The sequence below is a fragment of the Haliotis asinina genome, chromosome 11 (genome assembly GCF_037392515.1).
Source record: "Haliotis asinina isolate JCU_RB_2024 chromosome 11, JCU_Hal_asi_v2, whole genome shotgun sequence".
Taxonomy (NCBI): Eukaryota; Metazoa; Mollusca; class Gastropoda; order Lepetellida; family Haliotidae; genus Haliotis; species Haliotis asinina.
Genome location: NC_090290.1, coordinates 13,734,037 through 13,756,496, shown reverse-complemented (window position 1 = coordinate 13,756,496; position 22,460 = coordinate 13,734,037). Strand labels below are relative to the sequence as shown.

At 40.7% G+C, this 22,460-nt stretch overlaps 1 protein-coding gene across 1 annotated transcript; it reads left to right on the top strand.

Moving 5' to 3' along the window:
- The first annotated feature begins 1,305 nt into the window (after positions 1-1,305).
- On the top strand, positions 1,306-21,975 carry LOC137256559 (2-hydroxyacyl-CoA lyase 1-like). The gene is made up of 18 exons (XM_067794418.1): positions 1,306-1,707; positions 2,851-2,955; positions 3,521-3,561; positions 4,184-4,264; positions 4,691-4,763; positions 5,458-5,541; positions 7,237-7,331; positions 8,157-8,269; positions 11,757-11,892; positions 12,559-12,664; positions 12,803-12,886; positions 15,190-15,297; positions 16,104-16,157; positions 16,912-17,012; positions 18,515-18,673; positions 19,943-20,047; positions 20,851-21,037; positions 21,771-21,975. The coding sequence occupies exons 1-18, from the start codon at positions 1,630-1,632 to the stop codon at positions 21,801-21,803; spliced, it is 1,743 nt and encodes a 580-aa protein (XP_067650519.1). The 5' UTR covers positions 1,306-1,629; the 3' UTR covers positions 21,804-21,975.
- Positions 21,976-22,460: the final 485 nt, after the last annotated feature.

Sequence of the window (22,460 nt, the reverse complement as noted above, 5' to 3'; positions counted from 1 at the left end):
TGTGCTCATACCCACACTCTCTCGGTCTTAAACTCTCACTCTCGCTCCCTCTCTCTCTCTGTGCTCACACCCACTCTGTCTCAAACTCTCACTCTCGCTCCCTCTCTCTCTGTGCTCACACCCACACTCTCTCTGTGTTAGATCACCCTGTCACACTAGCTATATAGTGTAACTCCTTTCTTGTTTGATGTAGCTATAGAGTTTCTCCTTTCTTTTTCAATGTAGCTATAGTGTTATTCCTTTCTTGTTAAATCTAGCTATAGAGTTTCTTTATATAGGTAGATTAATTCAATAATTTTGTGTCAAAGTATGCCCTTTTCCAGGCACGGGCATTCGCCATGTTAACTAGGCCTTAATGGTTGACCTATTTGTTGTCTGACAAGTGTCACCTACATATCCTCATCTAAGGCAGCTTCACCTACTTCAAGTCGTGCCAGGTCGAAGTAGAGTATTATTTCATTGTCTGTCTGAGCAATGAGATTTGTAATGCCCAGGTCTGTTACACAACCAGCAAGACTTTCTCATGCTGCCTGTGGTCAACGATGATTGAATTAATCATTTGTATTATACATTCAGTTCAGAAATGGTCCGAGGAGAGAGGGGGGTTCAATGTTGGGTGCAATATTTTACCTCAGCAATATTCCAGCACTGTGACGACGTGAACCGTGTCAGTTTACATTAATCAGAGCGGTACGCAAAGTCCGTGGTTTAGACCGTTATTGTGGACGCCGCGGTGGCTGGGTGGGTTAGACGGCTGACTTTGTGTGCTTGCCGTTGGGTACCTGACACTAAACGCATTGGTTCGAATTGCTGATGGGACTCAACCCAACAAGAGTACTATCTAGAATCTGTACTTTACTGAAAAAGTTTAATCCCCAACATAACGTGTTACACAGTAATTGGACAAGATCTGCAATTCCTTCCCATTCTGGTCTATTTCATCGGCGAAAGGGAACGCTACGTGATTTCAATATGGTTCTTCTCTATTCTAAATGGCTAGTGAATGTTCGGTGCTTCAATATCCAGGCTACATGCAATATTGTTTTGCCAGGCCTCAGCGAGAGAGTTTGAATCATATTTCTCAATTCTGTAATCAAATTCTGTTGCCTCGTGTACGAAGTGTAAATAAAATGCCACGTTATTTATGAGATTTAATTGAATTAGAATATAATAGTGTATTTCAACTTTAAAATTGTTAATAAGAAAACAGTATAAACGGTACCAGCTGTCACGGTATTGTCTGGATGATTTACCGACAAAAGTAAATAAATTACAAATACACTTTTATAAATATACATCATAAACATATGATGCTATTGTGTTTGGACATGCCAGTCGCAACGCGGAATCGGATATGAGATTTTGGCTTTCGGCATCGGGACATCGACGGGTGTGCACATGCAGACACTTGAAGATTATATACTAATTACTTAAATTACATTCACGACATATATAAGTACTTGATTAAAATAGACAGGCAATTGTAAAAATCAAGTACTGTGATTTTTTAAAAAGTTTAATAACGTAATATTAGAAACAGAATCGTTTCGACTTTGGTAGATTTGTAATTTGCGTCGAAGACTTGACAAGGCGAAAAAGTGGAACGCGCTGTGGTCACATGATCTAAAAATGGCGGACGGCACTACGGAGGACAGCATGGGAGATATAGACGGGGCTACGATTTTGGCTCAAGCTTTGAAGACGCAGGTAAAAATGCCCCAATGTTATTGCAGTTGTAGCAAGACATATATGCACCGACCACCATCAAATGACAATGGTATAGTGCGGCTCTACCGGCCGAGGCTTGCGGTGTCTGTGTGTAAAAACATTCTCTCTGTTGACGAAAGGAAAGTAAAAGTTCATAGTCCAACTGTAGCCTATTTCTTGATCTGTGTATGTCTGTCGTCTTCCTAAAAGGTAATAAAGGTCATAGTCCAACTGTAGCCTATTTCTTGATCTGTGTATGTCTGTCGTCTTCCTAAGAAATATATATTTCCGCACGCATCCCCCTTTAAATTTCGCTCTAATCAAATCATTTCACCTGAATATATATTTCTCATCTCAACATTGAGTTTTAATCATGTTATGATGTTAACACGTTTCTTTAATTCTATCTTAACATAGAGGGGGAAAGAATTTAAAAATATAACTCCATGCAATGTTTCCTTTTAGTTAACATTTAGTAGTTGATAGGGGCGGAAGTCTTACCTGTATTTTCTCTTGCAAGCAGAACCAATTTCAACCATGCCTAAATAAATCCAATATTCTTGGTACCGCTGGTTTTCTGTTGCTGCATGAAACTTGAATATTAAATTCGTAGCAAATACCGCTTCTAGATATATCTTTATGAACCATCAATTTGAATGTTCAGTGTTATTTGATGAACAAATTTATCTATATCCCAATTTGACATTTGAAGAAAAAAATCAATCTGGATTATTTACAAACTGCCGCCGTATACTTGGAAAATTGCCGAGTGTGACATAAAACTAATCTCACTTTCAAATGTATTGGAGATTTTTGTTGTCTGAAATCCTAAAGCGTGTGCAGGAAGAAAAAAATAAACCAAAATCACCAGTTGAAGTAATAGTAATAGTATTTTATTTTGGGCAATTTATGAAGAGTATACTGGGCGAAAAAAAACAATCTGAAGCAAATGTTCTTGTAAGTTTACATTTTGGCGATTTTATTTTTTGAATGAAAAACTATAATTTAAGTATATTTTCTTATTCCTGAAAAAATATGACAGGCAGATTTATTTGTAAAACCAGAGACCATATAATATTATATGGTCTCTGGTAAAACGAGAACTGAAATTGATCTGGCCTGACCAAGATGTGAATGTTTCAGGGCATTGAGTACTTGTTTGGGATTGTGGGTATACCCGTCGTGGAGATTGCACTGGCAGCTCAAGCAGAAGGAATCAAATTCATTGCCATGAGAAATGAACAAGCTGTAAGTTGTTTATGATGTGGAGGTAAGGAATCTGTATCTACTGATGTGAACCTGGCTCCAGATACCAGACTCACTGCAGTTTAGTGTCCACATTAGTGTCAATAACAAGTGTTATTAACTGAGCTTACTGGACCAGAGACAAGTTTCAAAGATTTTTTATTTCATTATTATGAGTAACTTCCAATAGTTAATTTATGGCCAGATTTCTCGAATAACATGGTAACCCTGGTAACAGCAACCCAATCATCCTCGATATCTCCAGGGTAAAAGTCTCTCGATAAGTCTCCACTATACCCTGGATGTGTTTAATTAAGAGCAACTAGACCACGTGGATAATTGCTAAGTTCACTATGATTAGTTTGGAACATGTTATGAACGAAAACACTGATACACTTCTAACAATATTGACTGTCCTTTAAATCCATTGATATTTATGGAACTGAGCATGAAATTCAATTATGAACAATTAACTATTTCTTTCCAAAAGACTTTGTCATAATAAGATATATTTTTCATGTAGTGTAAATTTGATGAAAACAAATAAAACATTGTAATCTGTTTCCAGGCCTCTTATGCAGCATCAGCCATTGGATATATCACAAAGAGGTACCATGAACCATCCTTGCTGAAACTCATGTTCCAGAAAAGCTGAAGTCCATTTGGCCCAAAAGCAGACCAATGAATTGCAATCCAACTAAAAAATTAGTAAACCTATAATACTCAAAGAAACGCTGATCATAATCAAAACATCAGACAAACTATATGAGTTTTTTGCAGAATTTAAGCCCTAAGAATAAAAAAGTTGTGCCAGAATGGATGGAGGCAGCACAGCACAGGTTAATAGATTGATAACTTTGTTGCCACTTGTGCACATGCTTTTCGAATACCTGGCTGTCCATTTGTCCACTCCACCCTCATAACAAATAGTTAACTGTGTCAGTATTTTAATGATAGTTTGTGAGACAACTTTTTTTTTCTTTAGGACATAAATTGTGCAAAAACCTCACAAGCTGATCACATGTTTTGATTATGATCAGCGTTTCATTGAGCATTATTACTTTTCGAATTAGACTGCAGTTCATCCGTCCACTCTTGATCCCATAGGACTGTACTGTCCTATGTAGCTATCAACCTGTCTCTCTCCGCACTGCACGCATGCACAAACATAATAACACCACCAACCTTACTTAATATTATGTTTATGTCTGACCTGTTTGACCGCTTCCAGGCCGGCTGTGTGTTTGACCGTGTCTGGCCCCGGAATGGTTCATGCACTAGCTGGGATGGCCAATGCCATGGAGAACTGCTGGTAAGTTAATAACTGATGAATAATAAACAAACGAAAAACTCTTTTGTCACCCATCTTCAAGTCTTGATTGAAAACTTTTTAAAGATTTGACTTTGCGGATATGTTTTTAACGATTTCAACCAAATTCAGCCAGCAATAATGGGATTAGCAATAACTGCTTTTTGGAAATGTGTGATGAACTTTGAAACTTAGTACATAAGAGTAGACATAGCAAGAGTTGAACTTGTCTTTGTTGGCTTGTGGACTCTCTGACTCTGGAAATTGGTTGTTGCCATGGTGACACATTTTTTGTATCTTATTATGTTTTCCCATTTGTAAAGATTTGCAGTAACATTTTTCAGAATCCCAAAAAAATATTTTAGACCATTTATGACAGGGCTCAAAATGAATATCTTTTTTATCCATATGCTGCATGTTGTGTTCCAGGCCACTGATTGTTATTGGCGGGTCATGTGATCAGAACCACGAAGCTATGGGAGGGTTTCAGGAATTCCCCCAGGTGAGCGTGACACCGATGTTAATGAGTAGAGTGTGACTGGTTTCCAACTGCAGTTTTACCTCCGTCTCATGCTCAAAATGTTCTGGACTTTTTGACTGAATGTAAGTAACTGCTTTCATGACAAACGGCATGTGGCCAGTGAAAGTGCTTTATATTGTATGTTTGTCAGATGTTTTCTTCACTGTACATTCTGTTAGACACACACCCTGTAAACATCTGCCCTACCCATAAACTATCCACTCACTTATACATGCATCCTTTAAATTCTTCATTCAGTTAAACTACCCCCTCTAAACTGTCCACTTTCTTAAGCACACATCCTGTAGACTGTCTACTCAGTTAAACCAGCATCCTTTAAACTGTCCCTCAGTTAAACACACTCCCTGTAAACTGTCCACTTAATTAAACAAACATCATGTAAACTGTCCAATCAGGTAAACACACCCCACTAAACAGTCCACTTTTTTAAACGCACATCATGTAGAGTGTCCACTCAGTTAAACAAACTTCGTTTAGACTGTCCACTCACTCAAACACACACCCTGTAAACTGACTATCCACTGAGTTAAACAAACACCCTGTAAACTGTACTCTGATTTAAGCAGAGCACAGAACAGAAATTTTATTCTTAAAACACACTTGTACTCCTGATTCATCTTCCCTGTTCGTGACACAACTTTTAATGTGCTTCCAGGTGGAGAGTGCCTCCAGTCGTGTGTACAGCAAGTTTTCTGTCCGACCAAGTCGTGTGACTCAGATACCTCACTGTGTAGAGAAGGTAAGACAAAGAACACACAGGTTCTGTAAAAGGCAATATTATAAGGGTAACACTATTTTTCAGGGCATTATCATTTGCAGAAGCCCGAGGTCTTTCATTAACTGCCCGACAAAGGAGGTAATGCCCTGCAAATGATAATGCCTTGAAAAATAGCGTTACCGTCATTATAGCTATAATGAACAGAATTTTGAGTAAAATAAGAATAAAAACAGCAGCATTGGTTTAGAAGTATTTACTACCAACAACAAACGACGGAGGTCACTGACACACGTTTTACAAATATAGACACGTCATAGAACACAGATGACGTCACTATTGAGAGTGACGACATTCGACCTTGACCTTTGCTCATACTACTAGCTGCCATTGTTTTCAGTGATCAACAACGTTAGACTTCAAGTCGATATTTTCATTTCTGTATGTTGTCTTTTATGGTACAATTTTTATGGTTGGCAGGAAAGTGCATAATGGCACAGGCACATGTGACGAATGTGAGCCAGATATATGGTCAGTAGTGAATCCAACTTCAAATGAGCTATAGGTGATTGAACTTCAACACCTGAGCTACTTATGACATCACCTAACCACGGGCTTGATAATGGCCCGTCGTCAAGCATTATCAAGTTACAGATCGGTCTTGTTCCCCTCTCACCCTTACTCTCCTGTTCTACTGCATTCAGGCAACAGATGATGCTACATCCACAATAAGATTCTAGAATGGATTTGTAAAGTCTTTTTAATAATATCGCCATGTGTTGGGTGACAGTTTGAGACGTTTATCTGTGACTGTTCATTATATTATAAGAGTGAGTGGGTGAGTGATTTTAGTTCTACGCTGCACTCAGTAATATTCATGCTACATGACAATGGTCTGAAATAATCAAGTCTGGACATGACAATCCAGTGATCAACAATATGAGCATCAGTCTGCGCAACTGGGAACCGGTGACATGTCAACCAAGTCAGCAAGCCTGACCACCCGATCCCGTTATGACAATCATAGTCAACTTCTATGGCAAGCATGGGTTGCTGATGGCCTATTCTACCCCGGACCTTCACAGGTCTTTTATTATAAGAAGCCACAAGGGGGAGGTAGTGTTTGTTCTCCGTTATGATTCATCCATCTATTGTGGCTTGTACTTTGAGTGTGTTGTCATGGTAACTGATGATGTCACAATCCTCTACAACTTACAAGGTACTGAAGCATGGAACAGATCCCTTGGCCTCACTCTAGCAATATCCCTCATGAAGACCAGTTCATTATGATATTAAACATTCTGACTGAGTAATTGTTTATGCCACTTTTGGCAGTAATCCAATTATATTGTTATCATTATTATTATAGGATGTATAATAACATCAGAGAACACTAGAAATTGGCTTCACATATTTTACTCATGTTGGGAATCGAACCATATCCTAGGCATGACAAAACAGCACTTTAACCACTAGACTATCCCTCTTCCCCGGAATCTCTAGTGGCGATGGGGTAGCAGAGGGTCTAAATTGCTATTTCATCGTGCCAAAGACTCTGGTTTCATTCCCCACATGGGTACAATGTGTGAAGCCCATTTCTGGTGTCCCCAAGCATGATATTGTTAGAATATCACTACGAGTGGCATAAAACGAACGTCAGTCACTCAGTATCTCTGTAAAACTCCCTCCACTGACTTTACTGTGGATGACTCATGACAGGCAGTCCGACTGAGCACATATGGCCGCCCGGGGGCGTGTTACCTCGACCTGTCTGGAGATATGATCAGTGGGAAAACACAATCATCTGAAGTCAGGTGAGGCAAGAATATTGCCAGAAATTAATTACAATATGTCCTTGTTTACACATTTTATGCAATGTACAAATAATTCTCATAGGTAGAACTTATGCTGCTGTGAGCTTCAAAGTTCTAATTGTTGAGTTCACGTGTGTGATAATGGTTGTAATGACCGCAGGAAATATCTGTTCCTGGTGTGTGATACTCTGTTGAGGAAATATCAGGGTGAAATAAACAATGCTTCTTGCCTCTACTGGCTGTTTTTAGTGGATTACAACCACTTTATTCACACATTATTCAGGCGGAAGTATGTAAATCTGAAGATCAAATATGTTGTCATTATAACATTTATGTGTCTCACTTGATTTTCCTGTGTATCAGAATAACTTCCCTTTTTCAAAGTAATCCTTGCACCTGACTGTCACGAGTTGCTGCGAACAGTAATTAGAACTTTCATCATGAGCTGGAAATAATCCCTTGGCATAGATTTGGATTCAAAATTCTAGCCTGTTGTGAGAAAGTTATTGCTGTATTTAATCAAATGAGGAAACTGTTTTGAGATTTTACTGGGTATTAGAAGTACTTCAGATAATCAACATGTACATATGCACCAGCTCATAGGATGACCAGTATTAGTGTCACTTGTTTCAGTCATGAAAGAACAATGGTGTCAGTTGGACTCACAGTGAATGTCTAAAGTATTTATCATCACAGAAATAGTTGCTTGTAGAAGCCAGGAATAGAATTCTCAGGAAAGGTTCCACTTTTATAATGTTCTGTTGTATTAAAATGTGTTTGTAAATAAATGTTATTTTTTAATGTAACTATTGCTTTTTTTCTCAGGGAAGTAAGTCGGTGTCCCCCTCCACCAGCGGTCATGGCTGACCCTGTCGCTGTTAAGGCTGCCGTTGACCTCATTACATATGCAGAGCGACCTCTCATTGTCATTGGCAAAGGTTAACCTACACTATAAGATCATGTCATCATAATCACATTTGTCTGCTGCAGGGTCCAGTATGACATTGATCACATCTGTCTGCTGCAGGGTCCAGTATGACCATGATCACATCTGTCTGCTGCAGGGTCCAGTATGACCATGATCACATCTGTCTGCTGCAGGGTCCAGTATGACCATGATCACATCTGTCTGCTGCAGGATCCAGTATGACCATGATCACATCTGTGTGCTGCAGGGTCCAGTATGGCCATGATCACATCTGTCTGCTGCAGGGTCCAGTATGGCCATGATCACATCTGTCTGCTGCAGGATCCAGTATGACCATGATCACATCTGTGTGCTGCAGGGTCCAGTATGACCATGATCACATCTGTCTGCTGCAGGGTCCAGTATGACCATGATCACATCTGTCTGCTGCAGGATCCAGTATGACCATGATCACATCTGTCCACTGCAGGGTCCAGTATGACCATGATCACATCTGTCTGCTGCAGGGTCCAGTATGACCATGATCACATCTGTGTGCTGCAGGGTCCACTCTGACCATGATCACATCTGTCTGCTGCAGGGTCCAGTATGGCCATGATCACATCTGTCTGCTGCAGGGTCCAGTATGGCCATGATCACATCTGTCTGCTGCAGGATCCAGTATGACCATGATCACATCTGTGTGCTGCAGGGTCCACTCTGACCATGATCACATCTGTCTGCTGCAGGGTCCAGTATGACCATGATCACATCTGTCTGCTGCAGGATCCAGTAAAGTCATGATCACATCTGTCCACTGCAGGGTCCAGTATGACCATGATCACATCTGTCTGCTGCAGGGTCCAGTATGACCATGATCACATCTGTCTGCTGCAGGGTCCACTCTGACCATGATCACATCTGTGCAATGCAGGATCCAGTATGACCATGATCACATCTGTCCACTGCAGGGTCCACTCTGACCATGATCACATCTGTGTGCTGCAGGGTCCAGTATGACTATGATCACATCTGTCTGCTGCAGGGTCCAGTATGACCATGATCACATCTGTCTGCTGCAGGGTCCAGTATGACCATGATCACATCTGTCTGCTGCAGGGTCCAGTATGACCATGATCACATCTTTCTGCTGCAGGGTCCAGTATGACCATGATCACATCTGTCCACTGCAGGGTCCAGTATGACCATGATCACATCTGTCTGCTGCAGGATCCAGTAAAGTCATGATCACATCTGTCCACTGCAGGGTCCAGTATGACCATGATCACATCTGTCTGCTGCAGGGTCCAGTATGACCATGATCACATCTGTGTGCTGCAGGGTCCAGTATGACCATGATCACATCTGTCTGCTGCAGGGTCCAGTATGACCATGATCACATCTGTCTGCTGCAGGGTCCAGTATGACCATGATCACATCTGTGCACTGCAGGATCCAGTATGACCATGATCACATCTGTCCACTGCAGGGTCCAGTATGACCATGATCACATCTGTCCACTGCAGGGTCCACTCTGACCATGATCACATCTGTCTGCTGCAGGGTCCAGTATGACCATGATCACATCTGTCTGCTGCAGGGTCCAGTATGACCATGATCACATCTGTCTGCTGCAGGGTCCAGTATGACCATGATCACATCTGTCTGCTGCAGGGTCCAGTATGACCATGATCACATCTGTCCACTGCAGGGTCCAGTATGACCATGATCACATCTTTCTGCTGCAGGGTCCAGTATGGCCATGATCACATCTGTGTGCTGCAGGGTCCAGTATGGCCATGATCACATCTGTGCACTGCAGGGTCCAGTATGACCATGATCACATCTGTGTGCTGCAGGGTCCAGTATGACCATGATCACATCTGTCTGCTGCAGGGTCCAGTATGGCCATGATCACATCTGTGCACTGCAGGATCCAGTATGACCATGATCACATCTGTCCACTGCAGGGTCCAGTATGACCATGATCACATCTGTCTGCTGCAGGGTCCAGTATGACCATGATCATATCTGTCCACTGCAGGATCCAGTATGACCATGATCACATCTTTCTGCTGCAGGGTCCAGTATGACCATGATCACATCTGTCTGCTGCAGGATCCAGTATGACCATGATCACATCTGTCTGCTGCAGGGTCCAGTATGGCCATGATCACATCTGTCCACTGCAGGGTCCACTCTGACCATGATCACATCTGTCTGCTGCAGGGTCCAGTATGACCATGATCACATCTGTCTGCTGCAGGATCCAGTATGACCATGATCACATCTGTGTGCTGCAGGATCCAGTATGACCATGATCACATCTGTCTGCTGCAGGATCCAGTATGACCATGATCACATCTGTCCACTGCAGGGTCCAGTATGACCATGATCACATCTGTCTGCTGCAGGGTCCAGTATGGCCATGATCACATCTGTCTGCTGCAGGGTCCAGTATGGCCATGATCACATCTGTGCACTGCAGGGTCCAGTATGACCATGATCACATCTGTCTGCTGCAGGGTCCAGTATGACCATGATCACATCTGTGTGCTGCAGGGTCCAGTATGACCATGATCACATCTGTGCACTGCAGGGTCCTGTATGACCATGATGAAATCTGTCTGCCGTTGACTGTGAAGAAAACACATGCCCATGGCATTATAGCCACAAATCCTTGTTTAAATGATCATAATACATTGGGATGATGGAATAAGGGGATTTGAACCATGGGCATTGTCATCTGAGGTCCAACTTCTTGTCCACATGCTCAAAGAGGTCAACCTCATTTGCTAGCTGGCAAGGCAAGGATGTCACTTGTACGATAACTCTGTGTTCTGCTTCACTCACTGGGAAAATGTCTTGAACAGTCAACAGTCAACTACAACTGAACGAAACCCAACTTATGGGAAGGTGTCTCTGTTTCCTGAGACGTAGTCGAGCGTTTAAAGTGTTTTCTCATCACACCAAAGACTGCCATATGTGCACAGTGTGTTCCATGCTGTAGCTGAAATATTGCTGAAACAAGCTGAGAAAGCACACCGACTCCTGAATGTTTCAACCTTACTTGCTGAATAATTTGTATATTATTTCATGGCAACTACCCGTGAAGGTCCCGGGGTAGAATAGACCTTCAGCAACCCATGCTTGCCATAAAAGGTGACTATGCTTGTCGTAAGAGGCGACTAACGGGATCGGGTGGTGAGACTAGCTGACTTGGTTGACACATGTCATCGGTTCCCAATTGCGCAGATCGATGCTCATGTTGTTGATCACTGGATTGTCTGGTCCAGACTCGATTATTTACAGACCGTGGCCATATAGCTGGTATACTGCTAAGTGCGGCGTAAAACTAAACTCATTCAGTCACTCACTCATGGCAACTCACATACTAACGTACTCACTCACTCACTCACTCACTCACTCACTCACTCACTCACTCACTCACTCACTCACTCTTTACCATATTTGATGCCTTGTGACTTGTATCAGTAACAATGGCAACTGGGTTACAGGTGCTGCCTACGCCCAAGCAGAAGATGTCATACAGAGACTTATCAACGTGACGCAGCTGCCGTTCCTGCCCACGCCCATGGGTAAAGGAGTCATTCCTGATGACAACTCATTCTGTGTTGCATCCGCGAGGTCAAGGTCTGTCTAATTAAGCTTCAGGAGATTTCCTGGGTTTTTTTCAGGCATTTTATGGAATTTTGAATGGTCCATATACTGACACATCAGGGACTTGTGTCAGGTGAAGAGTTTATCATACAGACCTTCATGACACTTTGTTATGAAGAGTTATCTCCCATTACGGAAACCATGGAACAGCAACAGGCTGCCGGTTGTGCCTGTTATTATCTGTACACACCGATGGGATGTAATGAATTAAATATGGCCTGTAGTCTACTTCTGATTCTAAGCAGGTTCCCAGCTCCCTTTGAGATGTGCAAGACGGGGCTGAGTTTACCTCTGGTACCAGAGCACCAGTGGCAAGTTGTTTTTTTTTCAAGAACCTGTTCAGTTTCCAAATTTTAGACTGTGAAATATGACACCTAGACTGGACTAGGCGTACGTTCTTTGTCACCAGGAGGTCTTGCAATGTGACCTACGTATGGCTCTATTGGGTTGTCAGGCTAAGTTATGTCGTTGTTGTGTCGTCATAATATTAATCACTCAATTATGTGGCCAAGCCTTGCTTATTTACAAGCTAGCATTGTGTAGCTGCGTTACACAACAACAGTCATAACTGTACACTGGGTTGTATATTTATATTTGTCTATCTCATTTTAGACTGGTTTAACATGTTGATTCTTTCAGAGCACTGAAAGAAGCTGATGTGATTGTATTACTGGGAGCCCGTCTAAACTGGATGCTTCATTTTGGCATGCCTCCCCGATTCAGCCCTAAAGTGAAAATCATACAGGTACGACGGATGTGACATTCTGATTTTGTGCAAGGAATTGTGAAAAAAAAGATAATTGACATCAAATTATCATGATTTCATGCTTTTCTGAAATCTTGTACAATTCATGTATATTGAAATAGTGATTTTGTTGCTCAGGTAGACATTTTGCCAGAGGAGATGAACAACAATAGACTGTCTTCCGTGTGTCTAGTGGGAGATATACAAAGTGTTGTCACCCAGGTAAGATGTCATACTTTCTAGTGGGAGATTTACAGTGTTCCTACCCAGGTGAGATGTCATACTGTCTAGTGGGAGATTTACACAGTATTGCTACCCAGGTGAGATATCATATTGTCTAGTGGGAGATATACAAAGTTTTGTCACCCAGGTGAGATGTCATACAGTCTAGTGGGAGATATACAAAGTGTTGTCACCCAGGTGAGATGTCATACTTTCTAGTGGGAGATTTACAGTGTTGCTACCCAGGTGAGATGTCATACAGTCTAGTGGGAGATTTACACAGTATTGCTACCCAGGTGTGACATCATATTGTCTAGTGTTAGATATACAAAGTGTTGTCACCCAGGTGAGATGTCATACAGTCTTGTGGGAGATGGACAAAGTGTTGGTACCCAGGTGAGATGTCATATTATCTAGTGAGAGATATACAAAGTGTTGCTATCCAGGTGAGATGTCATAGTGTCTAGTGAGAGATTTACAAAGTGTTGCTATCCAGGTGAGATGTCATACTGTCTAGTGAGAGATTTACAAAGTGTTGCCACCCAGGTGAGATCTCATACTGTCTTGTGGGAGATGTACAAAGTGTTGGTACCCAGGTGAGATGTCATACTGTCTAGTGAGAGATTTACAAAGTGTTGCTATCCAGGTGAGATGTCATACTGTCTAGTGAGAGATTTACAAAGTGTTGATACCCAGGTGAGATGTCATACTGTCTACTGAGAGATATACACAGTGTTGATACCCAGGTGAGATGTCATACTGTCTAGTGAGAGATATACAAAGTGTTGCTATCCAGGTAGGATGTCATACTGTCTAGTGAGAGATTTACAAAGTGTTGGTACCCAGGTGAGATGTCATACTGTCTTGTGAGGGATGTACAAAGTGTTGGTACACATTTGAGATGTCATACTGTCTTGTGGGAGATATACAAAGTGTTGGTACCCAGGTGAGATGTCATACTGTCTAGTGAGAGATTTACAAAGTGTTGGTAGCCATTTGAGATGTCATACTGTCTTGTGGGAGATTTACAAAGTGTTGCTATCCAGGTGAGATGTCATACTGTGTAGTGAGAGATATACAAAGTGTTGGTACCCAGGTGAGATGTCATACTGTCTAGTGAGAGATTTACAAAGAGTTGCTATCCAGGTGAGATATCATACTGTCATGTGGGAGATATACAAAGTGATGCTACCCAAATGAGATGTCTTACTGTTTAGGGGAGATATGCAAAGTGTTGGTACCCAGGTGAGATGTCTTACTGTCTTGTGGAAGATATACAAAGTGTTGGTACCCAGGTGAGATGTCATATTATCTAGTGAGAGATATACAAAGTGTTGCTATCCAGGTGAGATGTCATAGTGTCTAGTGAGAGATATACACATTGTTGCTATCCAGGTGAGATGTCATACTGTCTAGTGAGAGATTTACAAAGTGTTTCCACCTAGGTGAGATGTCTTACTGTCTAGTGAGGGATTTACAAAGTGTTGCTATCCAGGTGAGATGTCATACTGTCTAGTGAGAGATTTACAAAGTGTTGCTACCTAGGTGAGATGTCACACTGTCTAGTGAGGGATTTACAAAGTGTTGCCACCCAGGTGAGATGTCATACTGTCTGGTGAGAGATTTACAAAGTGTTGGTACCCAGGTGAGATGTCATACTGTGTAGTGAGAGATTTACAAAGTGTTGGTACCCAGGTGAGACGTCATACTGTCTAGTGAGAGATTTACAAAGTGTTGCTACCCAGGTGAGATGTCATACTGTCTAGTGAGAGATTTACAAAGTATTGCTACCTAGGTGAGATGTCATACAGTTTAGGGGGAGATATACAAAGTGTTGGTACCCAGGTGAGATGTCATACTGTCTTGTGAGAGATATGCAAAGTGTTGTAACCCAGGTGAGATGTCATACTGTCTTGTGGGAGATATACAAAGTGATGTTGTCCAGGTGAGATGTCATACTGTCTATGGGGAGATATGCAAAGTGTTGTTGTCCAGGTGAGATGTCATACTGTCTTGTGGGAGATTTACAAAGTGTTGGTACCCAGGTGAGATGTCATACTGTCTTGTGGGAGATATACAAAGTATTGTCACCCAGGAAAGATGTCATACTGTCTTGTGGGAAATTTACACAGTGATGTCTTATGATATTCCACATGTCAAAATAAATAATGCACAGTCATTCTTTCCTGGTCTCACTCATTCACTCACTCACCCACCCACCTACTCAACCATCCTCTCAGCCACCCATTCAACTAGCTGCATGCTGACTCACCAACTCACTCACTTGTCTATATTTCTGACAGATCTGTGACGAGATTGACCGACGCCCTGGTCAGTTTCAGTTCAACTCCAGCTCCCCCTGGTGGAAGACACTGAAAGCTAAAGTGGCTGACAACCGTAAGGCTGTACAGGTCAGTCTTGGTGCCATATTTATTGGTGTCTAATAGCTTGTTGTATGATATACAGTTGAGCACAGTGTCAAAGTCAAAGTCAGATAACTCAATATCTTGTTTGTCTCGATGTAGCATCTTGGTCCAGGCAAAATCTTTCATAATTTATCATTTTTCAAACTCTTTTAACAAGATACAGAAGTCTCAATATTTTGGATATCTTATTCATGATCCTAGCTGGCAAAATTGCACTTTTAGCTCGATATTTGCAAAGAAACTTGATGTTCATCCAAGTGTCATGGGCAAGTATCCCTCTGAACTGAGGTTGTTTTACATGTTTACACATGATGCGGCATGAATCAAAGGGATGCAACAGTGTAAACAAATTTGGGCAAACTGTGTTGAAGGTGTCACTTGTTTGTTGTTTAATTATCATTAATTAAGAAGGAATTAATTAGGAAATACTGTTATGACTAAACACTACTGATAACCGATTACTGTTTCAAAACAATATGGAGAATCCGTTGAGAGTTTTGTGCAATCATGTGACAAGCATATGATTGTGGAGCTTGTTGAGATTGTGGGACTATAAAATGATATCAAATGGTTGGCTTTTCATAGTGATATGTGATGATATACCCTGGTCGGATATCTTGAAGTTTGGATAACTTGATTTTTTTTTTGGTCCCATGAATTTTGAGACAATGGTGCTTGATTGTAAATGAGTTCAAGCATGTTGATAAAGTCATTTTTAATGAAAGTACAGTGCACTTAATTCATCCATATCAAAAGAGTTTTACCGTATTTTGTTGTGACTGATGCTGTAGGCTATGTGTGAAGACGTGAGTGTCCCCCTCAACTACTACGCTGCCTACTGGCCGGTGAGTCCTGCATCATCTCTTGTTAATGTGCAGTGTTGAGTTGTGTCCCTTTGGTGTCCAGGAGTCTGTGTTACTTGACTGGAGTCCTAGATTTGGACCATAATGTATCTCGCATGGGTTCTATCAAAGTGGTTAACATGTTGACTGCCATTATGAGTATACTCATAGTATCAATTCTGGTCAAATTTGCCAATATGAGTTATCTTGTACTTATGTCAGTGGTATTTTGAAACAAGTTTCACATGTTGGCGAAACAGGCACAAGAAGCAGTCGTCTCCTGCTGGTAACAAAGAACTCCAGGAGATGTTTGTTTCTTGTGCCTATTTGCCAACATGTGAAACTTGTTTTAAAATACAACTGATGTAGCTCTGACATAACTCGTTCTGGCAAATTGTCCAGAAATGATCATACAAGTATACTCATGCGAGACAGTCAAAGTGTTAACTTCTATGATTTGCATCACTTCTGGCTTTTAACCCTCATAAAGTTAACACCACATAATGAAACTGAAATACTGTTCAAGTGAGCATCACACCACAAGAATCAGTGCTTGTAGTAATCATCATCTGTCTCAGTCTTGTGTGATTCTCCTGATCCCATCCACGCCACGTTTCGAAAATGGGAAATGTTGCTAGAACATCAATTTTCAACTGTTTGGTTGATAGCAACTTGTTTACTCTGTCAACCACTGGTACGCAGGACTGGATGTGTGTCAACTCTCTGTGGCTTCATTAGTTGATTGTGTGTATAACAGATCACCAAGCTGCTACCCAGAAACTGTCTGATTGTGAATGAGGGCTCTAACACAATGGACATTGGGAGAACAATGCTGCCCAACTTCCTGCCACGACACAGGTTGGTGGTTAGAAACTAAAATAGGTGTATTGTTCATTTGCCGTCACTGTGTAATAGTAACTTCAGGAGACTGTGTAATTATTTCTGGACCCCATGTAATATCTTCTAGAAGCTGTAATAACATCAGAAGAGAATGTAACAAATTCTGGAAACTATTAATAACTTCAGGAAACTATGTAATAAATTTTGGAGACCATGTAATAATTTCAGGAAACTATGTAGTTACTTCAGGAAACTATGTAATAAATTTTGGAAACTATGTAATATCGTAGGAAACTACTGTCTTTACTTCAGGAAGCTATATAATAAATTTTGGACACTATGTAATATCGTAGGAAACTATGTCTTTACTTCAGGAAACTATATCATATCATATCTTCTGATATAACTATATAATAACTCTGGAGACAATTAAAAACTTCTAAAGACTTCTGAAGACATGGTAATAATTTTGAAAGACTATGTAATATCATCTAGAAACTGTAATAACTTCTGGTGTCAATGTAATCCCACATTTTTTTGTGACAGTAAGAATATGGGAAAATGTTTTTGATGGAATACTGTGTACAGTTAAATTTTCAAGAAACTAAAATTTCCCCCGGAGCTTTCAAGGTGATATAAAGTTCGAGATTTGAGGACTTAAAATACATAAATATTTTAGACAATTTAAATTTTGAGGTAAGAAGAAAGTGCCCAAAAACATCACTTATGAAACTTAGGCCTATGAAACACTCAGTTGGCAAAGTTCAAACCTGAATAAATGTTTTCTCAGACAATACCCGTTGTTTTCTTAGAGCTAATTACCCCAGCATAAACATGTATGCGTAGGTCTGTGTGTGAGTGACATCAAGTGTATTGGACAGCTGGTTTGACTTCACATGTCATGTTAATCTGGACCAACAATTACAATTAAGTAGGCTCGGCTGTAATATTTTGATGTTGTGTTTCTAACCTTGAAAACCTCGGAAATTAGATACCCTGAAAATTTCCTGGTTTACGGTAGTAAAGATAGTGTCACATCCAGAATACTGACTTTTGCCATAAGGTAGTTGAGGGTTTAAAGTGTTTTCTCATCACACCAAAGACTGCCATATGTGCACAGTGTGTTCCATGCTGTGGCTGAAATATTGCTGAAACCAGCTGAAAAAGCACACCGGCTCCTGAATGTTTCATCCTTACTTGCTGAATCATATGTCTATTATTTCATGGCAACTCACTCACTCACTCACTCACTCACTCACTCACTCACTCACTCACTCACTCACTCACTCACTCACTCACTCACTCACTCACTCACTCACTCACTCACTCACATGGCTGAGATTAGCCTGATGAGTTAGGCCTCGAACTAGATGGTGGGACAGTATAACTCCTAACCTCATCTTGTCAGGTCTGATCTAGCTGACACTTTGTTTAAAGGTATGTACATACAGTTGTTTAGTGATGTAGATGCATAAATGTATACATGGTAGGTATGACATGTCTTGATGTACTTCAACCAGGCTTGATGCAGGGACGTTTGGCACGATGGGTCTCGGGATCGGCTTTGCTGTCGCTGCTGCCATCTGGTGTCGAGATCACGCACCAGACAAACGTGTTGTGTGTGTGGAAGGTGATAGCGCATTTGGTTTCTCGGGAATGGAGATCGAGACACTGCAGAGGTAAGGGATTAGAGGTCAGACAGGAACATGTCACTGTTTACATTGTCTGCTGACAAGACCTGTGGATCTGAAACATGACTGATGCTATCTCTGAAACTCTATCTCTAAAACCTTTATACCTCAAATACTCATTAGGCTTGTGTTCATAAATGTTCAGAAATAGGAAGACCCGGAGCCAATTTCTCAGAAGAAACTTAAGTTTTTACTTTAAGTTAAAACTGAGTTTGACAGTTTGAAAGAGCTGAATTTTAACTCAGCCACATTTTATCCCCCTGGCATGTAATGCGGTGGGATATAGTCGTTGCCTCATCTCTCTGTCCGTCCGTCGCTAATCATTTTGTTTCTGGAGCATAACTCAGAAACTGTTCAATATCTTTAGACCAAACTTGAAAGATATAATAAACCGTAACCTGTGGTTGTGCCTTTGGCTATTTACAGATTTTTGGCATTTTTGTCTTTTTTGTTTTTCCATGGAACATTTTGGTGTTTCGGAACTCAAAAACCGTTCAGTATTTTCCTGCAAAACTTGGTAGATATATCAGTCAGAACCTAAAGTGATGCCACTTTTGTGATTTATCATTTTTTCGGTTTCCATGGAAATGTTTCGGACTTGGTCTCAAAAGTGAGAGGTGTGTTTAGTTTCCGGAGCACAACTCAAAAACTTCTGAATATCTGTCAGTAAAACTTAATAAATATGTGTGGCAGACCCCAAAGTGGTGCCTTTTGCTATTTACAGGTTCTTGTGATTCATCATTTTCGTGGTTTCCATGGAAACAATTCAGATTTAGTCTCAAAATGGAAGAAAGGGCCTTGTTTCTGGAGCACAACTTTGGCAGATATTTGAGGCAGACCACAAAGTGGTGCCTCTTGCTGTTTGCAAAGTTTTGGCATTTTTATTTTTTTTCTTTTGATTTCTATGGAAACAATTCAGACTTATTCTCAAAGTGGAGGGATGGGCCTCATTTCCGGAGCACAACTTGAAAACCATTTGATATCTTTCAACAGGTCTTGGCAGATATATGAGACAGATCTTGAAGTGGTGCCTTTTGCTTTTTGCATATCAACTTCAAGTAATACTCCTTGGTCCAGAAAGAGTGTTGGATGTGGAGACAGGTGATACCTCCCTGGTCAGTGACTCGGTGACATTCCCCTCCTGGCCAAGTGGTTAAAGCTATACTTGTCAAATTGAAGTACCAGGTTTGATTCCAAACATGGGTGTGTGCAGCCATTTCTTTCGTTCCCTGTCCGCATTTCATGTTTGTGTTTCAGATACAAACTACCTGTGATCATCGTTATCATCAACAACAATGGCATCGCCTTCGGCATCACAGAGGACTCGTGGCAGTCGGCAGCAGAGGGGGACCTCACGCTCAAGTGAGTCACACAATAACTTCACCTCACAGCCAGGAATGGTAGAACTAGGGGAGGTTTGGGGTTTTGGATTTAAATTGAAAATTAGAAACTAACATGTGATAGCCTGTTAGGTCTGTACTGACACAACAACTTCTCTCTAAACTGACTTTTGTTGAGTGTTTTGTTTACTTACAAAGGTCACTTGTCCAGGCACAGTCTGACATACAGACCCTGAAGAATATATAGCCAAGAAAGCCCATGCAAGTCTAGAAAATGTGGCAAGTCTATATTTCCTCAGCTTCTGAAAATGAAGAAGGGCTCCATTTTATCATATTATCTTTTTTCACTATGAACATTCTTTCAGAAAAATATGTTCATTTCAGAGACCATCTGTTAGTCTAGTTCAGGCAGAAAGTGGATATTTTGTGAGAAGAAATTACAGGGAGATATGTCTCTGCAAGTGTAATGTTCATGTAATTGCTACACTTTGAAGTGGGTGTCGTGTATCGAAAGTAACTTTGCATCATTATAATCATAAGGATTTGCATCATTAAAATGGATTTGGTACTCCAACAGTATTGACTGACCATAGTCCCTCTCTATGACTGCTTGACCAGCTGTGATGGCGTCCGACCCAAGAAAGTTTCACAAATCACACATAATACAACAATTAGTAATGTAGAATGTGAAAAGACTATTGTTTGAGAGCAAAGAAAAACAAGATTATTTTTATTTTGTAATGCAGTACAAAAATATTGTGTGGCACTTTTCAAAATGGTACCCTCGTGTTAAAGTTACAGCTAAAGCTGATTTTTTTTTTTCAGTGCTCCACCATCTGGATTAGTGCCAAACACTCGCTACGAGAAACTCATTGAAGCGTTCGGAGGTAAAGGATACTTTGCCACGACTGCAGAGGATGTTGACCGATGCATGAGAGCTGCCCTAGAGGATAGGTCAAGGTCGTCCATCATTAATGTGATGATCAACCCGTTGGCTCAGCGGAAGACTCAGGTACATTCGAATTTTTTCACACATTCACTGAAACGGGATTCTTCAGAAAGTTGGTATTTAAAAAAACAGTAAAACACTTTACCAGTCTAAACATAAATTCTTGACTCATGTATTAATTCAAGAGAAAATGAAGGCACATTGATGAAAACATCTGTCGACTTCAGATCACCTCTGGTCGAGGAAGCGCTAATGCTGAATGAAAGTCAATCAAAGTGTCTTCTTCACTTTCCATATTGACGTTGAAAATTTATAGTACTGAGAAAATTCAAGTCTTTAAATGTTTATGGCTGAGAACTTTAGTGTGAAAAAATCTGTTCATAAATTTGTATGCTATCGACAGTTTTTAGTGAATGCTGTGAAACTACCTGCAGTATGCCCAACACATGCCTGCTGTTGAGTATTTTGTGATTTGACTTTGGTAAAGTTCGACTCCTGACACAAAGGTCATTTGGAAAGTAGAATTCAGCAATAGATTTTTAACATTTTCAGAAAGACCCTTGTGTCAGCAAACATGATGAAATCTTTTAAAGTTATTGGCATCAAATAGAATGAACCTTATTGCGCTTACGCCATAATTTTTAGCAGAGAATTTTACAAATGTTCCCTATTCATGAGGCACCTCAGGTGACTTCAGTGTATATGTCATCACTGTTCTCTGTTACACTTACTCATTATTTACAATAATTTAACAGGATGTGAAGCTGTTTGTGTTCAATATTTTTCTTTCTTCCAGGAATTCTTCTGGCTGACTCAATCCAAAATGTGAACATCATGACGGCAACATCAGATTCTGTGATATATTAAACAGCTTAATTCAAAGATGACAAATATACCTTTCCATGCATTTGTTAATAATCAGATTCAAGACATAAGTGTTTCATGTCTGTTTTAGTCCCGGATGGTTGTGACATTATTCCATGATAAAATATTGTACAGAAGATTGCCTTTTGTTTGTGTTTCTGTTCATGGTTACACTCACCAATGTTCCAGCAACGAATGACATGTAAAATGTTACGTCTGGGTCAGACAATCCAGTGATTGATGTTCAGAGATTTCTTCCAAGCACCATGGTACAATAGTCCAAATCTGCCAACGACATCAGTTCAGATTGTGTCGTTGTTAGCATGCTGACCTCTCATGCCAAATGTCCGCGTTCAAATCCCAGTGAAGACCCCAAAACTTTGTTACACTGGTCTTATACCATGTTGTGTCCCTGGTGAAGGTACTTTGTCCACATTGCACTCAGTTCACAGAAGCGGATGTACGCATCTGTACGGCGTGTGAAGCACATATGTTAGAAGTGTCTTTAAAAGTACAATTCAGTCAGAGAACAGCATTATGTGGGATCCTTGGTGCAAAGATTAGCATTATTAAATGTTATTAAATTAACTCTTATGATCAGTCTACTGATGGTTGCTGATGG

What these genes read in the sequence shown, in the direction of transcription:
- LOC137256559 (XM_067794418.1), top strand. Translation starts at nt 1,630, where the DNA reads ATGGCGGACGGCACTACGGAGGACAGCATGGGAGATATAGACGGGGCT. An exon ending in CCATGAGAAATGAACAAGCT is followed by an intron (nt 2,956 to 3,520) that starts GTAAGTTGTTTA and finishes ATCTGTTTCCAG; the next exon opens with GCCTCTTATGCAGCATCAGC. An exon ending in ACTACGCTGCCTACTGGCCG is followed by an intron (nt 16,158 to 16,911) that starts GTGAGTCCTGCA and finishes TGTGTATAACAG; the next exon opens with ATCACCAAGCTGCTACCCAG.